The 16,698-nt window shown below is 40.3% G+C and overlaps 1 protein-coding gene across 3 annotated transcripts in view; it reads right to left on the bottom strand.

The window, feature by feature from the left end:
- Positions 1-16,698, bottom strand: part of DOCK8 (dedicator of cytokinesis 8) — a 245,115-nt gene that overhangs the window by 87,234 nt on the left and 141,183 nt on the right. For all 3 annotated transcript variants that reach the window (XM_055428339.2, XM_055428342.2, XM_088837919.1), the window contains 4 exons: positions 6,244-6,361; positions 4,685-4,755; positions 3,492-3,630; positions 2,785-2,886 (listed from right to left, as the gene is read on the bottom strand). In XM_055428339.2, the coding sequence (XP_055284314.2) occupies positions 2,785-2,886; positions 3,492-3,630; positions 4,685-4,755; positions 6,244-6,361 (430 nt within the window). The remainder of the gene's footprint in view (positions 1-2,784; positions 2,887-3,491; positions 3,631-4,684; positions 4,756-6,243; positions 6,362-16,698) is intronic.

Raw genomic sequence — 16,698 nt, forward strand, 5'->3', positions numbered from 1 at the left:
AATGATTTCTCCATTAATCAGGACAATGCCAGAGCAAAGTGTAGATTATCTTTAGAAGGCATGAAATTTTAACACTTTTGAGTAACTGCAGTTTTGTTCCCTTTTAACAAAATGTATCTGAGTAGCAGTCCTTCTAGGCTCCGCTTTAATCACTCAAAATGACTTTTTATACCATTTATATGTCAATAGCCCTGCAGTCCTCAGAGACCATTTCTTGCCTTCAAATCCTGAGGGAATTGTCATCTTATATCACTGAGGGAAGAGGGCCTACGCTCACCCAGTCATGTGAGTGCGGGTTTTGTGTTTCTTGCATTTTAACAAAAGGGTGCATGCTGTACTTGCAAGGGTAGGATGTATACATGGGTTGGGGACCTTTGGACTCATCTCAGAGAGAGTCACAAATTGGGGTCCAAAGCTTGATCCAGCCCACAGACAAGTGCTGTTTGGCCCAGTGTTAGAAACCTTGTTGAATTAGTTGCCAAACATTTGAAAATCAGACAAATTCACATGAAAGCCTGCTTTTCTAACATCTTTTGAGAACTGGAAGATATGAAGACATTGGTCTTGCATCCCAGCATGGCACTGATCTGAAGAGCAGAGGGACCTTGATGGGGAAGACAGTCTCCAGCGTGAACAAATTCCACCAGGAACTGCATTCATTAAAGAGTCTGACTCCTGCGGACACTGGAGTTTGCAGTAAGCTAAAGCAATACAGGGGCTTCCCAGGTGGCTCAGTGGTAAAGAATCTGTCTGCCAATGCAGGAGACATGGGTTCAATCCCTGTAAAAGGAAATGGCAACCCACTCTGGTATTCTTGCCTGGGAAATCCCATGGACAGAGGAGCTTGGTGGGCTACAGTTCACAGGGTCGCAAAAGAGTCAGACATGACTTGGCGACTAAACATAAAAAACAAAAAGCAATACTGACCATTAAAAATATAATATGAGCAATCTATGTCACTTAAAATTTTCTAGTAGCCTTATTTAAAAATATACCTAATATGATAAAAATTTTAATACTAAGTGTCACTGAACCCAGTACAGCCTAAAGATTATGGTTTCAACATGTAATCAATATACAGAATGATAGATGAGATATTTTACATTCTTTTTCTGCTACTAAGTCTTTGAAACCTGGTTTGCATTTTTATATTTATAGCACATCTCAATTTGGACAAATCACATTTTGAACTGCCTCGTGTGGCTAGTAGCAACTATACTGGACAGTGCAGGTCTAAAGGATATTAGGAGATGCTGAGGGCATATTGATAAAGATAGCTTAGGGCAAGTAGGGAAAAGAACTAATATTTACTTAAGCATTGCTTGATATACATTATCTCATTTAATGTTCAGAGCAACTTTGTAGGCAGATATGGGCTAGATTTCATCTTTGAACCACAGAGAGGGTAAGCAATTCACCCGCGTTCACACTAGGGCATGGCAGAATCTGGGTTTTGGATAGAGATTTATTTGTCTCCAAATCCAGGTTTGTTTGGCATCATTAAAAAGATAATTGGGCATTCTAGGAAGTTAGAATGTGCAGCTTGATGTTGAAAAGATGGTTTGAGAACTTCAACAAGGGGCTGTGTGTCCAAATCATAAAAAGCAATTAGGGAATGCCTGTGAATACATTCAGGTTGATCTTAGGTGGTTTGAGACCAGTTTTGATCTAAAGCCGGAATATGCCTGTGGCCCAGAGCAAAGGAAGCTTCTCTCTCCAGGGGGAAAAAAAAGAAACAGAAAATGGAATAGCCTGGGGATGGGTGCTATGTAGTCAGAGTAGGGAAGACAGTTGACTCTAAAATTTGGAACAAAATTAAAAATTCCTGGGAAATTCTTCAACTTGAAATATGCAAGGAAAACGAAAGAGATGAAGAAGAACCTGTAGATTAAGAGTCTTAAAAGACATGTATGTCAACCAATAGCAATGTATGGAGTTTATTTGAATCCTGATATATAAACAAACAACTGTAAAAAAACTGACATTAATGAGATAATTGGAAATTTGATCACTGGATTTTTGAGGATGTTAATGAAATACTGTTAATTTTTAAGGTATGACAATGGTACTGTGATGGTTAAAAAAGATCCCTTATCTTTTAAGGTAAAATACCGAAATATTTATACATGAAATGAAATGATGTCTGGTATTCACTTCAAAATAATTCTCATTGATGTAAACCCACACCGACCAGACTGAGAAGCATGAGAGCTGGTGCTGGTGCAGGCAGAACGGAGCGTTCACTGGGCTCCTTTAAACAAGTGGACTGCAGCACAGTGTGTGGGCAAAAAAGACAGCACAGGAAACAGGAGGGAAAGACTGCTGACACTGGTATCTTTAGAGGAATAGGAGCCCCAACATCCACCTCAGGACTGTGACAAGTGACCCAGAGGAGAAACCAATAGAATCTGGCATGGGAACTCTTTACAAGGAAGGGAGCTGTCAGCAACTGTTAGCACAAGTGGGCTGTATTTGCTTCCCTTTTAAAATACACTGTTCTGAAAATCCCTCTGTTATAGATAATACAAGGTACAATGCTGCCTTGAATCTATCAAACATTCTGAATTGGTAATAATCTAAATGAATGGGGCTGTAAAATCAGTTATTTCTCCCATCCTATCAGAACAATGTGCTCTCTGAAAACCTCCTGTGCTGACAGGTGACAGCTGCCCAAAATGCACTGAGCATCCTTGGTCATGTATAAAGAAATGGGAAGTGGGTCTGGAAAGGTGGTCCAAGACCATGGCTGGACAGGAAACAGCTGATGGCCAGCTTGCTGGTTACCTCTGCAGAATGCATAGAGTAGTTGGGTGGCAGCTTTTCCAAGGCAACTGGGAGACAGTAGGATCCAGTTTGAAGACGTTCATTTAAGAGAATTGGCAGCCACTGAAACAGATGATGTAAAGAATAAAATGGTATTTATTACAGCATATAATTCTGGCAATTTATCTGGCTCACAATAATCAAATGCAACTAAATGATGATTAGATATTGACCAGGGCTCTTTTGGGTAGTAATTTCTGTCAAGTTCTTTGCATTTTAAATTCCTTGAGAGCTCCTGAGATGGTATTATCAATGATTCACTGCTTTCAGAGCCAAACTAGTAGCATTTTTTTTCTTTATAGCCACGTTTGTGTGTGTCTAAACATTAAGGTTCAGTTTACCTTTTATATATTTTAAAGAAATATCTCTTTCTCCTTGGAGGAAAACGTTATTTTTATATGTGAAGCATACACACACACACACACACACACACACACACTTTGGAAATAATGCACATTGTAATGCTGTTTTATAAATGAGTATTCTTTCAGTATCAATCACCCACTACCTTTCATTCCTGAAATTGTCATTTGCTAAGTCAAGTCACCTCCGCTCTGCTACTTCTGACAGGAAAAAACCAAGTGAAAAGAATGTAGTTGCTTATCTCTGCAGGTACCCTGGATGCACCAGCAACCGCAGTGTGAATTTGAAAGTTGAAAACAACTCACTGAATATCCCAGGAGACTTTCTACTGAGTTTCCTTGCTTCTGCTGACAGCTGATATGATAGAAGGTGAACAGGAGGTGGTGATTTACTGTAAGCTTAGCAGGGAGCTTAATTTTCACTTCTTCATAGAAGTCAGGAGACCTGTTTCAAAAGCACATTATACACAAATAACTTTTAGCAAGAATGATGGCTTCTCTGACTATAAATTGTAACACCATGGACCTCTGCCCCTCAGGATTTGCCTGCTTGGTGTTTCACTTTTCATTTTACATCAGCCTGCTCCTAGCTGAAAGTCCTTTAGATCAAGCTTATGTCACTGGATACACTTCACTTACATAAGGCTGCTCACAAACTAAAAGCTTTGTCAGGAAAAAAAAAATCCCTGCACACAATAGAAAAATCCAACAACTTAATTTGGACAAGGGATGAGGTGTAGAGTCCCGCTCTGACCTCCTTTTCTATTTCTACCTCAAGAACAGGGTATGACACTTGGCTGGCATGCAACAAAAATACGGGGAAAACAAATGAAGGATGCAAGAAGGAAAGGGGACCTGATTTTACTGAATTATCAAGTCCGGGAGTTTACTAACAGCTTCATGTACATTACTCATTTAACCCTCATCTCAGTCCAAGAGGGTAGGTTCTGAAAAGTACTTAAATGGGCCAAGGTTACCAGGCTGGGGTCAAATCCAAGTCCGTCTGATCCTAAAAATGTGAATAACAGTTTAGACATTATTCTGTGACTCTATTTACCCACATAAAAATGAGCGTTCCATTTCTCCTTTGGTCAACTTGAAGCTTAAAGTAGGTAGTGGCACAGGTGTGGAGTGGTGTATAGAAAACCAGGAGACAGAGCAAGGAGGACTGGATTTTGCTTCTGGCCCCTCCAGTATCTCAAAGCTAAGCAGGACACTTTTTTCTTTATGTAACAGCATAAAACCTCTCAGTATTACACTAGGGTAGAAGGTTCCAGAAAAGTCAAAACAGTATTAGGTTCTTGAAGACACATTCTCCCGATCACAGTTACTGGCAAAAACTGTCTGCAATATAGAATCAGGGAACTGGCATGGACTACCTCTGTCCCTTAGTCCCTGAATTTTAAAAACTGGTAGGAGAGATCACCTAGAAGATTCAGAAAATCAAGGAGATAATGAAACAAGCTTGGTATATGTTTAGAACTGGGAAATACACTTACTTGTTATGGTATGTAACGGCTGTGTACACTTCCTGCAGAAATTCAGGGCCATTGGATTTTCCAAAGATGACCTGTTTGCCAGTATAGAAAGGGTCAAATTAACTGTGATATTTGAGTAAATCAAATCAACAGTCATCCCAGTAGGATGCTCTGGACCCACAGAGCTGTATTAAGAGTGCTGAGTTCTACATGTGACCCAATTGATGCAGAAGAACTGGCTACAAGAATAAACTGAGACCCCAGAGGGCTACATTCAGTGACCGAGGGCCTCAGGCTTGTGAGACTAGAAAGCCAGTGCTCTCTCCATTTGCCTCTCCATCTAGAGGTCTGTACTAAAGGGTAATGTCAAAGGGTTGCATCCTTAGTGAGATACCTTTTCCAGCCTCTTTTTCCTGGTTGCTTTGGTCATTAGGATCTTCACTGGCCACACATTTATGCTATTTAGAAAGACTCCTCTTCAGACACACGTTAGCCCAAAAGGCCCATGACTTCACAAGTGGACTCACTTTTTGAAGAGCCTTCCATTCTAGATGTAATAATACCCATGCCAGGTTCCAGAGCTTGATGAGTGGTGAACAGGCTGGAGTTTGGCCCCTACTTGTCCCTGGCTGGGCACCTTGACTACCATCAGGATCTGCAGAGTTGTACCTGGCAGCCCTGATGGACTTGCCAGGGGTGAGAGCAGTGAGAACTAGGGGAGTCTTCCTCCTAGGGTTTCTTCCCCACCACCAGTGCAAGAAGATACATTGTGTTGGGAAGGTAGGTGGGACATTAAAATATGGTTTACTGAATCACTTTACTGTATACATTGCAGACATTGGTACAACACTGTAAATCAACTATACTTCAATTTAAAACAATTTGGCCATTAAAAATTAACTAATTAAAAGATGGTTTTATGAAAAATGAATATTTGAAGAATGGGAGCACTGGAAAAAATGTCTTCAATAGAATTCTATGACTTAAAAAGTAATAGCTAACCACCATCTCATTTATAGGCAGCTGGTTAAAAAATCACAAATTCTGGGGTTTGGGGCTCCTTAGGGGACACTGCATTACATATTATTATTTGATCTATCTTTTACCTCAGGATGAAGATCCATTCCTAGAAGGTGTTGAGACGGTGTATGTTTATTGTTACTAGGCATTACTTTTTTTTAAAATCTCTAGATGTAGACTGGGGTTTGAATAGATGGGTGCCAGAGCATACAACTGAAAGCAAAGCAAACACGCTGCCACCCTGGGCCTGTCTCTCTGCTTCGTATTCTGTAAGGATGGTTGGAACAAATTCATGATATTTTTCAGTCCTCTAAAATGATATGCATTTACGAATTTCACAGCTCACTGTGGAATAAGTTTCGACTTAGGCTGACCCAGATTCCCTACCAGTATCCTGGGACCAGTAATGGACCAGCCACAAAGTGCTCTGCACATGCTCAGTGGTACTGGCCTGAATCAACACACACTACAGACCGATCAGCCCTGGATTTTGTCCGTGTGAACTGACAAGGAAGTTCAGCCCACCCTGCTTAGAGGCAAAAGTTTATTCCCCTCCTTACTGGCATAGCACTGCTGGCATCCTCTCCACACATAAACTGGATTTTGATTGTGATGTTTCGGGCAGACGCTAGTTTGTTAGCAAAGTTCAGCCTCTGTGGGTAGACATAGAGAAGGTTTCTGGAAAAGAAAAGATGAGGAACCAATCAGTAAGATCCAGAGTCTATTTTAACCAAGTTGTTCAGGGGATACTGAAGTCTGCACTCATAAGGTGACTGTTCTGAAGGAGATTTTCCTCTCAGAAGTGAATTACTTTTGGAGAATAAATGCACGACTGTGGATTCTTCCTCTTCAGCTGCAGTGATCTGATAATAACCAACACGGTTCTCTGTTTTGCTACACAGAGAGAGGTGTCTGCTGCAGCTGAGAAAGTCCTGGAATGTGGAAATGTGCCCAGAGGTAACTATATGTCTGATGCAAAGATAAGAAAACAAAAAGGTTCTGCTCATTTTAAAAAGAAATCATGGCCACAGACGAAGGCCTAATTTCATTTCTCCTTTCTAATCCCATGTAACACTTTTCTAAAAAAGAATCTTAATTGGGCTGAATCATGCTACATGCAGGATCTTAGTTTTCAGACCAGGGATTGAACCTGTGCTCCCAGGTTCAAGTGGAAGAGCAGAGTCTTAACCACTGGACCACCAGGAAAGTCCCCATAGTTTCAATTTTTTTATTGTCATGACATATTACACTGGTTTAACTTTCTTTTCTTATATGACAGTTCATCTAAGCCCAATTAGCTATGTAACATAATAATGAATAATATATCTATCCATTCAACAACTATAGGACAAATACTAGGCTGACTATAATTCTGTATATTTTTTCTTTCTATTTGCATTACTACTACTATAATCTACTAAAAAGTTAGCTCCATGAGGGCAGAGATTTTTATCTGATGTTTTTGATTCACTGATACATTCCCAGCACTATACTGGTGCCTGGGACACAGTAGGTGCTAAAAAAAGTACTTGTTGAATAAAAGAATGAATGTGTATACATTCAATTAATCATATTCCTGACTTTAAGAAATAACAGTGATACTAATATTTATAAGTATCATTAATATTTATCCTAAGCTGGGTAATTTCTTTAATTTTCAAAATTATCCTATAGATAGATACTATTTTCATGGCATCACCTCCACAACACAAATGAAAAAAAAAAATGATATAGTTAGGAAGTGGCAATCAAGAGTTAAAGTCAGGCACTCTGGCTCCAGAGTCACTCTGTTAACCTTATCCAAGCTCTATTCTCGTCAGATAAGGCTCCCATTAAATAAAATGATAAGAATGGCCTTTTCAGACTATTCATGAATCTCTCAGAGGCAAGCTTGCCTTAATTCTCTGGATCTCATTAAGGGCTGAGTGTCAACAGTACACCAGAGGCTGATTTGACTGTGCCATGTTCTCTGGGAAAATGTCCTGTCTTCCTCACTCTTGGTCCATGATTCTAAATCCTAATTACACATTCTCCCCAAAAGGACATATTCTGGCCCCAAGGCTTCAGATGATAAAACAACCTTTGTGTGAACTAGGAGGACCAGGTGACCAGATTTTTCCCTCTCCAAATAAAGGTTCTCATGATACTTTACAAGGGTTTGCATATTAACCCATACCAGAGTTACTCAGCCTCACAACTGTTGTGGGGACTTTCCTGCATGTTGTAGGATGTTTAGCAGCATCCCTGGCCTCTACCCGCTAGATGTTAGTAGTATCTCCCCTCTCCTCAGCTGTAACAAGTAAAAATGTCTCCAGACATTGCCACATGTCCCCAGGAGGGGCAAAGTCACCCTCACTTGAGAACCACTGACCTCTGCATGTGAATTTTGCATTGTAAATCTATATAACTAGGCCTGGCAAATTTCCTATCTTTAATAGATATAATGAGTGCATCTGCTGGGTCCATACTCACATGTAAGGGTTTCTATTGGAAAAGTATAAAGTCAATACTCAAGAATTAGGCAGAAGAAAATTTTTAATGCTTGATTTATGTCAGAGGTAGTCAGGGACTGTAAAACCAAAAGAAAAAGACTAGACTGACACTGTTCTTCAGTTCTATCCTCTTCATTGTGATAACCTCCCCCTTGTGGGTGTGCACTGTGTGTGTGCATGAATCCAAGCAAACAGTCTTTCTTGACCAATATTTACATAAATCCATGAATTTACCCCATGGATCTTTCTTGTTACAACAGTATCAACAGTGACAACACCTAATATCCACAACCCTGGATTAGTCTCAATGACTAGGCTAGTGAACCTCCATCTGATGGACACGCAGATGAGAAACTGAGGCCCTGAAAGGTAAAGTGACAGTTCATTCCATGAATTAGCCTCCAAGTGGGCACAGAGTCCAGTCTGGTGCTGACTCTACAATGGCTGTCTCAGTGATGCCTTGCAAATCTTGCTCGGTCGCACTGAGGGACCCCAGCTGCGATGCAGGCAGAGGGAGCTGAACTTCAGAGGCCATCAGGAAAGGTCACAGATTAGTAATGATGGCAGAAGGCAGTTCATGGTTGGCAATGCAGGTGTCCGTGTGGCTTATACACTCCTCTCTGATAGCTCTCGGTCATCTCTGCGGCCACCACACCCACCAGCAGAGCCAATGTTTACTGAGTGGCTGTGTGGGGAGTGGTTAAGGGTTCTGAAGTCAGACTTGGGCAAGCTGCTTAGCCTTTCCAAAGCCTCTCCTAAGCTAACCCCAGTGGGGTTAGTAACTGCACCCACTTCCTAGGGCCACAGGGAATGTTAATGAACAAGAACTTAGTAATAGCGAGGTGATGAACATTGATTCCACAGAGCTAAAGTGAGATACACACCCCAACCTACACTCTTCACTCCAGATCATCCTCACTTCTCACCTGCATTCCCACAGTGCTTTCTGCATTGCTTTCTCTTCTAGATTTGCCCCATTCACTGGACTCCTTATATGTTGGTTAGAAGGACCTTTCCAAAATGTAAAATGGATGATGTCAGGAGCCTACAAGGGTTCCTAAATGTCTTCTCATGGGCCTGCAAGATCTGGCCCTTGGCAACTTCTCTGATGTTACCAGGCATCACTTTCCCACACTGGCCTTCTTCAAGGCCTAGAATATTTCAAACTCATTCTCAAACCTTGGGGTTTCCTATACCTGCACTTTTCTCTGCCTAGAAGAGTGTCCCCTGGTTCTCTAACTGACTCATTCCTTCTCATCTCTGGGGTTTTAGCTCACATGTCATATCCTCAAAGAGGTCCTTCTCCCATCCTACTTAATTGGGCCACTCCATTCACATATTCTCTCTCTTTTATAATTATATGATGATCATACATACATATGCTTACAAAAATAATTGATTATGAATAATGATTATGAAAATAATATATGTATCCATTCTCTTCAATCTTGAATACTTGCAAAGTACAGAAAAGTAGAAAGAATAAAACAACAACCATTTGATATCCCAACACAAAATTACTGCCAAGGCTAGCATATGTCCTTCTAGTCTTTTTCCCTCTATATGTTAAATATTTTTATCAAACATTTTTATACACAAAACTTAAAAAAAAATTTTGTTGTCATTTAACATGGTTCAGTTATGACCATTTTCTGGTGTCACTAAATATTTGTTTTTTGGCCATACCATGTGGCATGTGGGATCTTAGTTCCCCAACCAGGGATCGAACCTCATGCCTGCACTGGAAGGCAGAGTCTTCACCACTGGACTGCCAGGGAAGTCATTAAATAGTTTCAATAAACATGAGTGTAATGGATGTATACTATCCCGTGTTATGAATGTGCCATCATTTACACAGTCTCAAACAATAAGCACTAAGATTATTTCTTTTTTTTTTTTCAGTTCTAAAGTTAGAATGAACACTTTCTATATCTTGCCTCTCTGCAATTCAGGGTACTTCTGGAAGAATTCCTTTTAATTCTATATAGTTTAATTTCTTCATTTTTAAATTAACTGAAAAGATACCAATCAACCTTTCTTTATGCTGTGCTAGAAGGAATAATGAGCCAGAGTTCATAAAAATGCTTTGAAGTAGAGAGATGAAAGGGTCTATGTAAATCAAAATGGTAGTAGCCCAGCATGCCTCGATAAGCAAGTCAGCTGTCAGCACACTGTCTCCTGTATCCCAGCCAGGGCACCACCTACCTGTCCTACACATCTCCCAACACCAGTCAACAGTTTTGCACGTGGCTTCCAAAGGGGTTGCTGGCCCCTGCACTCAAACATCATTACCATGGGCACTCAGCGTTCTGCCCTGTATGAACGCACTTTCTACAGAATACAGAGCAGGAAAGAAATATCCAGAGAATTTAGTACACATTCCTTTTCTGTGGACCAGAGAATGACTAACCCAGAGAGGTTAAATGATTTTGCCTAAGAATTTTTTTAAGAAGATGCATTTCCCAAGGATCACCATAATTCTTACTGGCAAGAATGCTAAATGATATGTTTTGTTAAATCTGCATGATTTCTAAGAAATGAATGTAAGAAAATAACAGTGTTTTCTCCTGGAAGGAAAGATCTATCTACAGGTTCAGTAATCCACAAAGCCTCAACCAGATAAGAATAATTATCAATAAACTGATAAACAGCCTCATACATTTTTATATATGGTAAATTATAAGTGTGTGTGAGTCAGTCGCTCAGTTGTGTCTCTTTGCAACCCCATGGACTATAGCTTGCCCGGCTCCTTTGTCTATGGAATCCTCCAGGCAAGAATATCACAGTGGGTAGCCATTCCCTTCTCTAGGGGATGTTCCCAACCCAGGGGTCAAACCCAGGTCTCCTGAATTGCAGGCAGATTTTTATGGTCTGAGCCACCAGGGAAGACCGAGAATTACATTATCTAATGATTTTTGAGAATGTCGACTATAACTGAACTAGGAATCCCTTGTTACTGCAAAGTTGTTTCAGAAGTTTCTTCGGTAACTACAGGCCTCATGTAAGTGTAGGCATTCAGTATAATCTCATCTTTTCCCAATGTGGGCAAAAATGCTTCTCTTCAGTCAGGTGCATCACAACACAGAATAGGACGTTTGGTATTCGTCAACAATTTTCTTTCCAAAGCCACTTCAGATGGCTTCTCTTGATTATAAACTATTTTAGAAACTCCAAATTCTTTCCATTGATTCAGCAACAGCCCCTCAACTTATTTTTAAACTGTTGGCATTGAGCAGCTCCAGGAAGTCAGAAGTTAACTTGTGGAATCTGGTCATTATTAGATCCAATTGTTGACCAAACTCTCTCTGCTCTTTATGGTTTCGGGATCATCCTCTATTTCTTTTGCTGAAAACAGGTTAACTCTGGAAGTCTTTGAAAGCCACAATGCCAAAAACATCAGTTTGGTTTCTCCTCCATTTAGCCTATACTTCATCCAGTGCAAGGAAACAAAGAGAAAAGCTGCCCTACAAAACAGAAAAACAAACTACAGAATGGAATAAAATATTTATAAATGATATAGCTGACCAGGGAATTATCTCCAAAATATACATACAGCTCATATAAGTCAATGTAAAAAAAAACCTAATAAAAAAATGGGCAGAATATCGAAATAGACATTTCTTCAAAAAAGACATACAGATGGCCAATAGGCACATGAAAGGATGTTGCTGCTGCTGCTGCTAAGTCACTTCAGTCGTGTCTGACTCTGTGTGACCCCACAGACGAAAGCCCACCAGGATGTTACACATTGCTAATTATTAGGGAAACATAAATCAAAACTACAGTGAGGCACCACCTCACACGAGTCAGAATGGTCATCATCAAAAAGTTTACAAATAATAAATGCTGGAGAGGGTATGGAGCAAAAGGAACCATTCTACACTGTTAGTGTGAATGTATATTGGTATAGCCACTAGAGAGAACAGCATAGAATTTTCTTAAAAAACCAAAAATAGAGCTACCAGATGATCCTGCAATCCCACTCCTAGGAAAATATATGGAGAAAACCATTATTCAAAAAGATACCATGCACCCCAATGTTCATTGCAGCACTATTTACAACAAGACATGGAAGCAACCTAAATGTCCATTGACAGATAATGGATAATGATATAACCTAAGCTGCTCTTAAACCAGGGAAGGTGAGCTTGTATGATTAGTGACCCTCAACAGGTAAGGTTCTGAGTGAGAATATCCTTTTAAAAAAACTACAAAATGAAGCTGCCCTGGTGGCTCTGTCGTAAAGAATTCACCTGCCAATGCAGGAGATACAGGTTTGATCCTTGACCTGGGAAGAGCCCATGCGCCGAGGAGCAACTAAGTCCGTGGCCACAACTACTGAGCTGTGCTCCAGAGCCCAGGAAGTGCAGCTGCTGAGCCCGCAGGCCACAGCTACTGAAGCCCGAGTGCCTAGAGCTTGTGCTCCACAAGAGAAGCCACCGTAAGAAAAACCTGCATGTCACAGCTAGAGAACAGCCGCCCCCCCGCACTGCAACTAAAGAGCCCAGGCAGCAACAAAGACCCAGCACAGCCAAAATAAATGAAGTTATCTTAAAAAAAAAAACTGCCAAAAGTTCTACAAATAGAAGGTGGACAGGTCAATTTCCTCACCTTTTTATTACATAAAAAGGCTGGAGTTAAGTCTCAAATGCAATGATACTCAAGAAGAACTTAGAAAATTGCACGATATGATACAAATGAAGATTCTTTTCCTATCAAGACTATACATGTAAAAGAGCTGAGCGGACTTTACAGTGCAACCTTAAACGCTGCAGGGCAGTGAGGCCTTAAGACCCAGATCTCTCTGGGTCTCTCTGCATCTTTCCATCGCTGCCTCTCCTGCACCTCCTGGTGGCGCTCACTCTCTCCCTCCCTCCTTCCCTCCCTTTCTCCTTGCTCACTCTCTTTCTGTCTTTTTCATTATTATTATTTTTATTGGAGGCTAATTATTTTACAATATTATATTGGTTGGTTTTGCCATACATTGACATGAATCCGCCCCGGGTGTACATGAGTTCCCCCTCCTAAACCCCCCTCCCACCTCCCTCCTCCCCTTATCCTCCCTCTGAGTCATCCCCGCACACCAGCCCCGAGCATCCTGTATCAAGCATCGACCCTGAACTGGCGATTCGTTTCACATATGATAATATACATGCTTCAATGCCATTCTCCCAAACCATCCCACCCTCACCCTCTCCCACAGAGTCCCAAAGACTGTTTTATACATCTGTGTCTCTTTTGCTGTCTCATATACAGGGTTATCATTTGCATCTTTCTAAATTCCATATATATGCGTTAGTATATTGCATTGGTGTTTTTCTTTCTGGCTTACTTCACTCTGTATAATAGGCTCTAGTTTCATCCACCTCATTAGAACTGGTTCAAATGCATTCTTTTTAATGGCTGAGTAATACTCCATTGTGTATATGTACCAAAGCTTTCTTATCCATTCATCTGCAGATGGACATCTAGGTTGCTTCCATGTCCTGGCTATTATAAACAGTGCTGCGATGAATGTTGGAGTACATGTGTCTCTTTCAATTCTGGTTTCCTCGGTGTGTATGCCCAGGAGTGCGATTGCTGGATCATATGGCAGTTCTGTTTCCAGTTTTTTGAGGAATCTCCACACTGTTCTCCATAGTGGCTGTACTAGTTTGCATTCCACGTGTGTGTCTCTGATTCTCTTTCACTGTCCCCCAGTTTCTCTCTTTCTGTATCTTTCTGATACACCCTCTCTCATCCTTTTCTCTCCCTCACAATCTCTGAGAAAATGGCAAAATGTTCCTTCTGTACGGGCACTCCTTCAGTTTCATGAAGTCACCCATCTTCTTCTGAGTTTACAAGCATTTGATGATTTCTCACCCTGGACTGGGCCTCGGTTGTGGGCAGGATGACAGACACAGGGCCTAAGATCTATGAACATCTCAGAATTCTACAAAAATGTCTGAGACCGTCAAAAATGATTAACTCCAAAATATAAAAAGTAAAACCTCAAAACAAAAATTAATGGATTTTAAATTAAAATTAAATGCTTACCAAATGCAACATTTTATCAGTTGACAGTAACTCTACTGAGTTTGACAATAAGCAAAAAAATTCCCCCCCTAATTTTGCAGGTTGTTATAAAATTACACATTGGGTATATGTAATTAATATGGAAATGGATACATCTTAATATGTTTTAATTTCTGACAAAGGTCTGTAAAGTCATAGTTATGATTATTCCAGTAGTCATGTATGGATGTGAGAACTGGACCATAAAGAAGGTTGAGTGCTGAAGAATTGATATTTTTAAACTGTGGTGCTGGAGAAGACCCTTGAGAGTCCCTTGGACTGCAAGGAGATCCAACCAGTCAATCCTAAAGGAAATCATCCCTGAATATTCACTGGAAGGACTGCTGCTAAAGCTGAAGCTAAATTACTCTGGCCACCTGATGTGAGCAGCCAACTCATTGGAAAAGACCCTGATGCTGGGAAAGATTGAAGGTAGAAGAAGACAGGGGTGGCAGAGGATGAGATGGTTAGATAGCATCACCAACTCAGTGGACAGGAATTTGAGCAAATTCCAAGCGATAGTGGAGGACAGAGGAGTCAGGCATGCTGAACTCCATGGGGTCACAAAGAGCCAGACACAACTTAGTGACTGAAAAACAACAGCAGCACAGGTGCTTTGAGAAGTCTTAAAAGGAATGTGGCTGTTGAAATGGGAGAAAGGATGAATAAAATATCAGATAAATTGGTTTTTCTGTTTTATTAGCTTTCTTATAGCTAGAGACACAAGTGTTGGTTTAATAGCAGCTGTTAGCAATATGCACTGGATTGCAGTAGATGGGATAGTAAATTGGAACCTACCTCTCCTGATGCAACGCTACTGAAACAGCTTTCGATATAAAAAGCTCTCCAGGTTTCTAAATAAACACTCTCAACCTAACTACTTTGGCAATTTCAAAGTAATTTCTTTTTCTTTCCCTGGTGTTTTAAAAGTCTCCCTCTCTAACCATTTTTGCAAAGACAGAGCCAAAGAATTGATAACCTATTTGCTGAAGTGGAAATGTAGCAAACCAACTGTATGACTAAGATGCCCTCATTCAAAAAACTATAGAAAAAGGCTAGTGGCTCTTACTTCTTTTAAGCAACAGACTTTGAGTTGAGCAGAATGAAATTCAAAGGCCTACTAATATAAGTAATATCTTATAGTTATCTGATGTCTTTTATTCAAGCATTCCAAAGAAAATGCAAATCTAGAGATACTATTTTGAGCTATCTATGCAAAGTGAGAAGCTGGAGAGGTGGTTTTGTATATCATTCACATTTCACTGCCAGAAAAATGTATTTTAGATATAATAGCAAAAGTAGCTAACAACATGTGTTTCTTACCATGTGCAGGCACCATTCTAACAGTAGCTAATAGTACCAATGACAGTCGTGCTATTTAGCCTCATTAGGCAGATAATAAAATTGAGGCACAGAGAGGCTGTATAATCTGCTCAAGGTGACACGGCTGGCAAAAGGCGCAGAGAAATTCAAATCCAGGTGCCCTGAAGCTCACACTAGATCCAGTGCCTATAACCACTGCTGCTTCTAAGAACAACAGTAAACAGTTTCTTTGGTCAACAATGAGGCTCACCAGGACTTTATCATAAGGTGGTCTTTTATTAAATTGTTTACAGGCACTAAAGGATGCTTCCCCAGGGAAATTATAAGAGTTTTTTTTTTTTTTAAGTTTAAAATAAAAGCTTAAAAAGTTTAAAATAACTTAAGGATAAGAGTGAGTACTGTCCCTTAAGGTGTGAGATAGAGGTTTTGGTGTTTTAAATACATTGAGTGCAAACGAAGTTAGAAATCTCAGTTTAGCACCTGGTATATTCTCCAATTTTCCCTTTCACCCAGAAATTTTATACCTTGTTATATAATCTCCATAATCTGCCTCGCATACTTTTTTTTTTAGCATGAGAATGTTTATAAATACATGCATAAAAATAAAATATTTGCTATGTCCTGTCTTGTCATTCCATGGTATCATGCCATTAATTTATGTTTATTCCTATTTCTAATACTCTATAGTTTAGATGAAAGCACAAACTCACAAAGGAATCAGTGAAAAATGGAAAGGAGAAGAAAATCCCTAATGTGTAGGGTGAAGGGCACATTCCACCTTCAGAAATCAGAGCAAGAGAAATGGAATGTACAACCTGTCGTAGGACACCAGCCAGAGCCCACACAAGGCTGCCTGCCTCAGCACAAGAATGGAAGGCGACTCTAGGAATGAGTCACAGCAGCAGCTTGTCGCTCAGTCACCTCTGTGCTCCATAGGCTAGGCTGCAACTGTATAAACGCTGGCATTGTATTCTGAACACTGGGGACCTCCACAAAAAGCAAACACAGTTAAGAAGCCAGAGACAAAATGCTGCCATATTGTTTAGAAACACTACAGTGATCCAACACGCTCTCAACACACTCGTTATGTTAAATTAGTGCACTCAAAAACAGAAATCAAGAGAGAGAAACAGAAAACAACAGCAA

This window comes from Moschus berezovskii, chromosome 7, assembly GCF_049115385.1.
Source record: "Moschus berezovskii isolate FMDL1 chromosome 7, NW_MosBer_1.0, whole genome shotgun sequence".
NCBI classification, from domain to species: Eukaryota; Metazoa; Chordata; class Mammalia; order Artiodactyla; family Moschidae; genus Moschus; species Moschus berezovskii.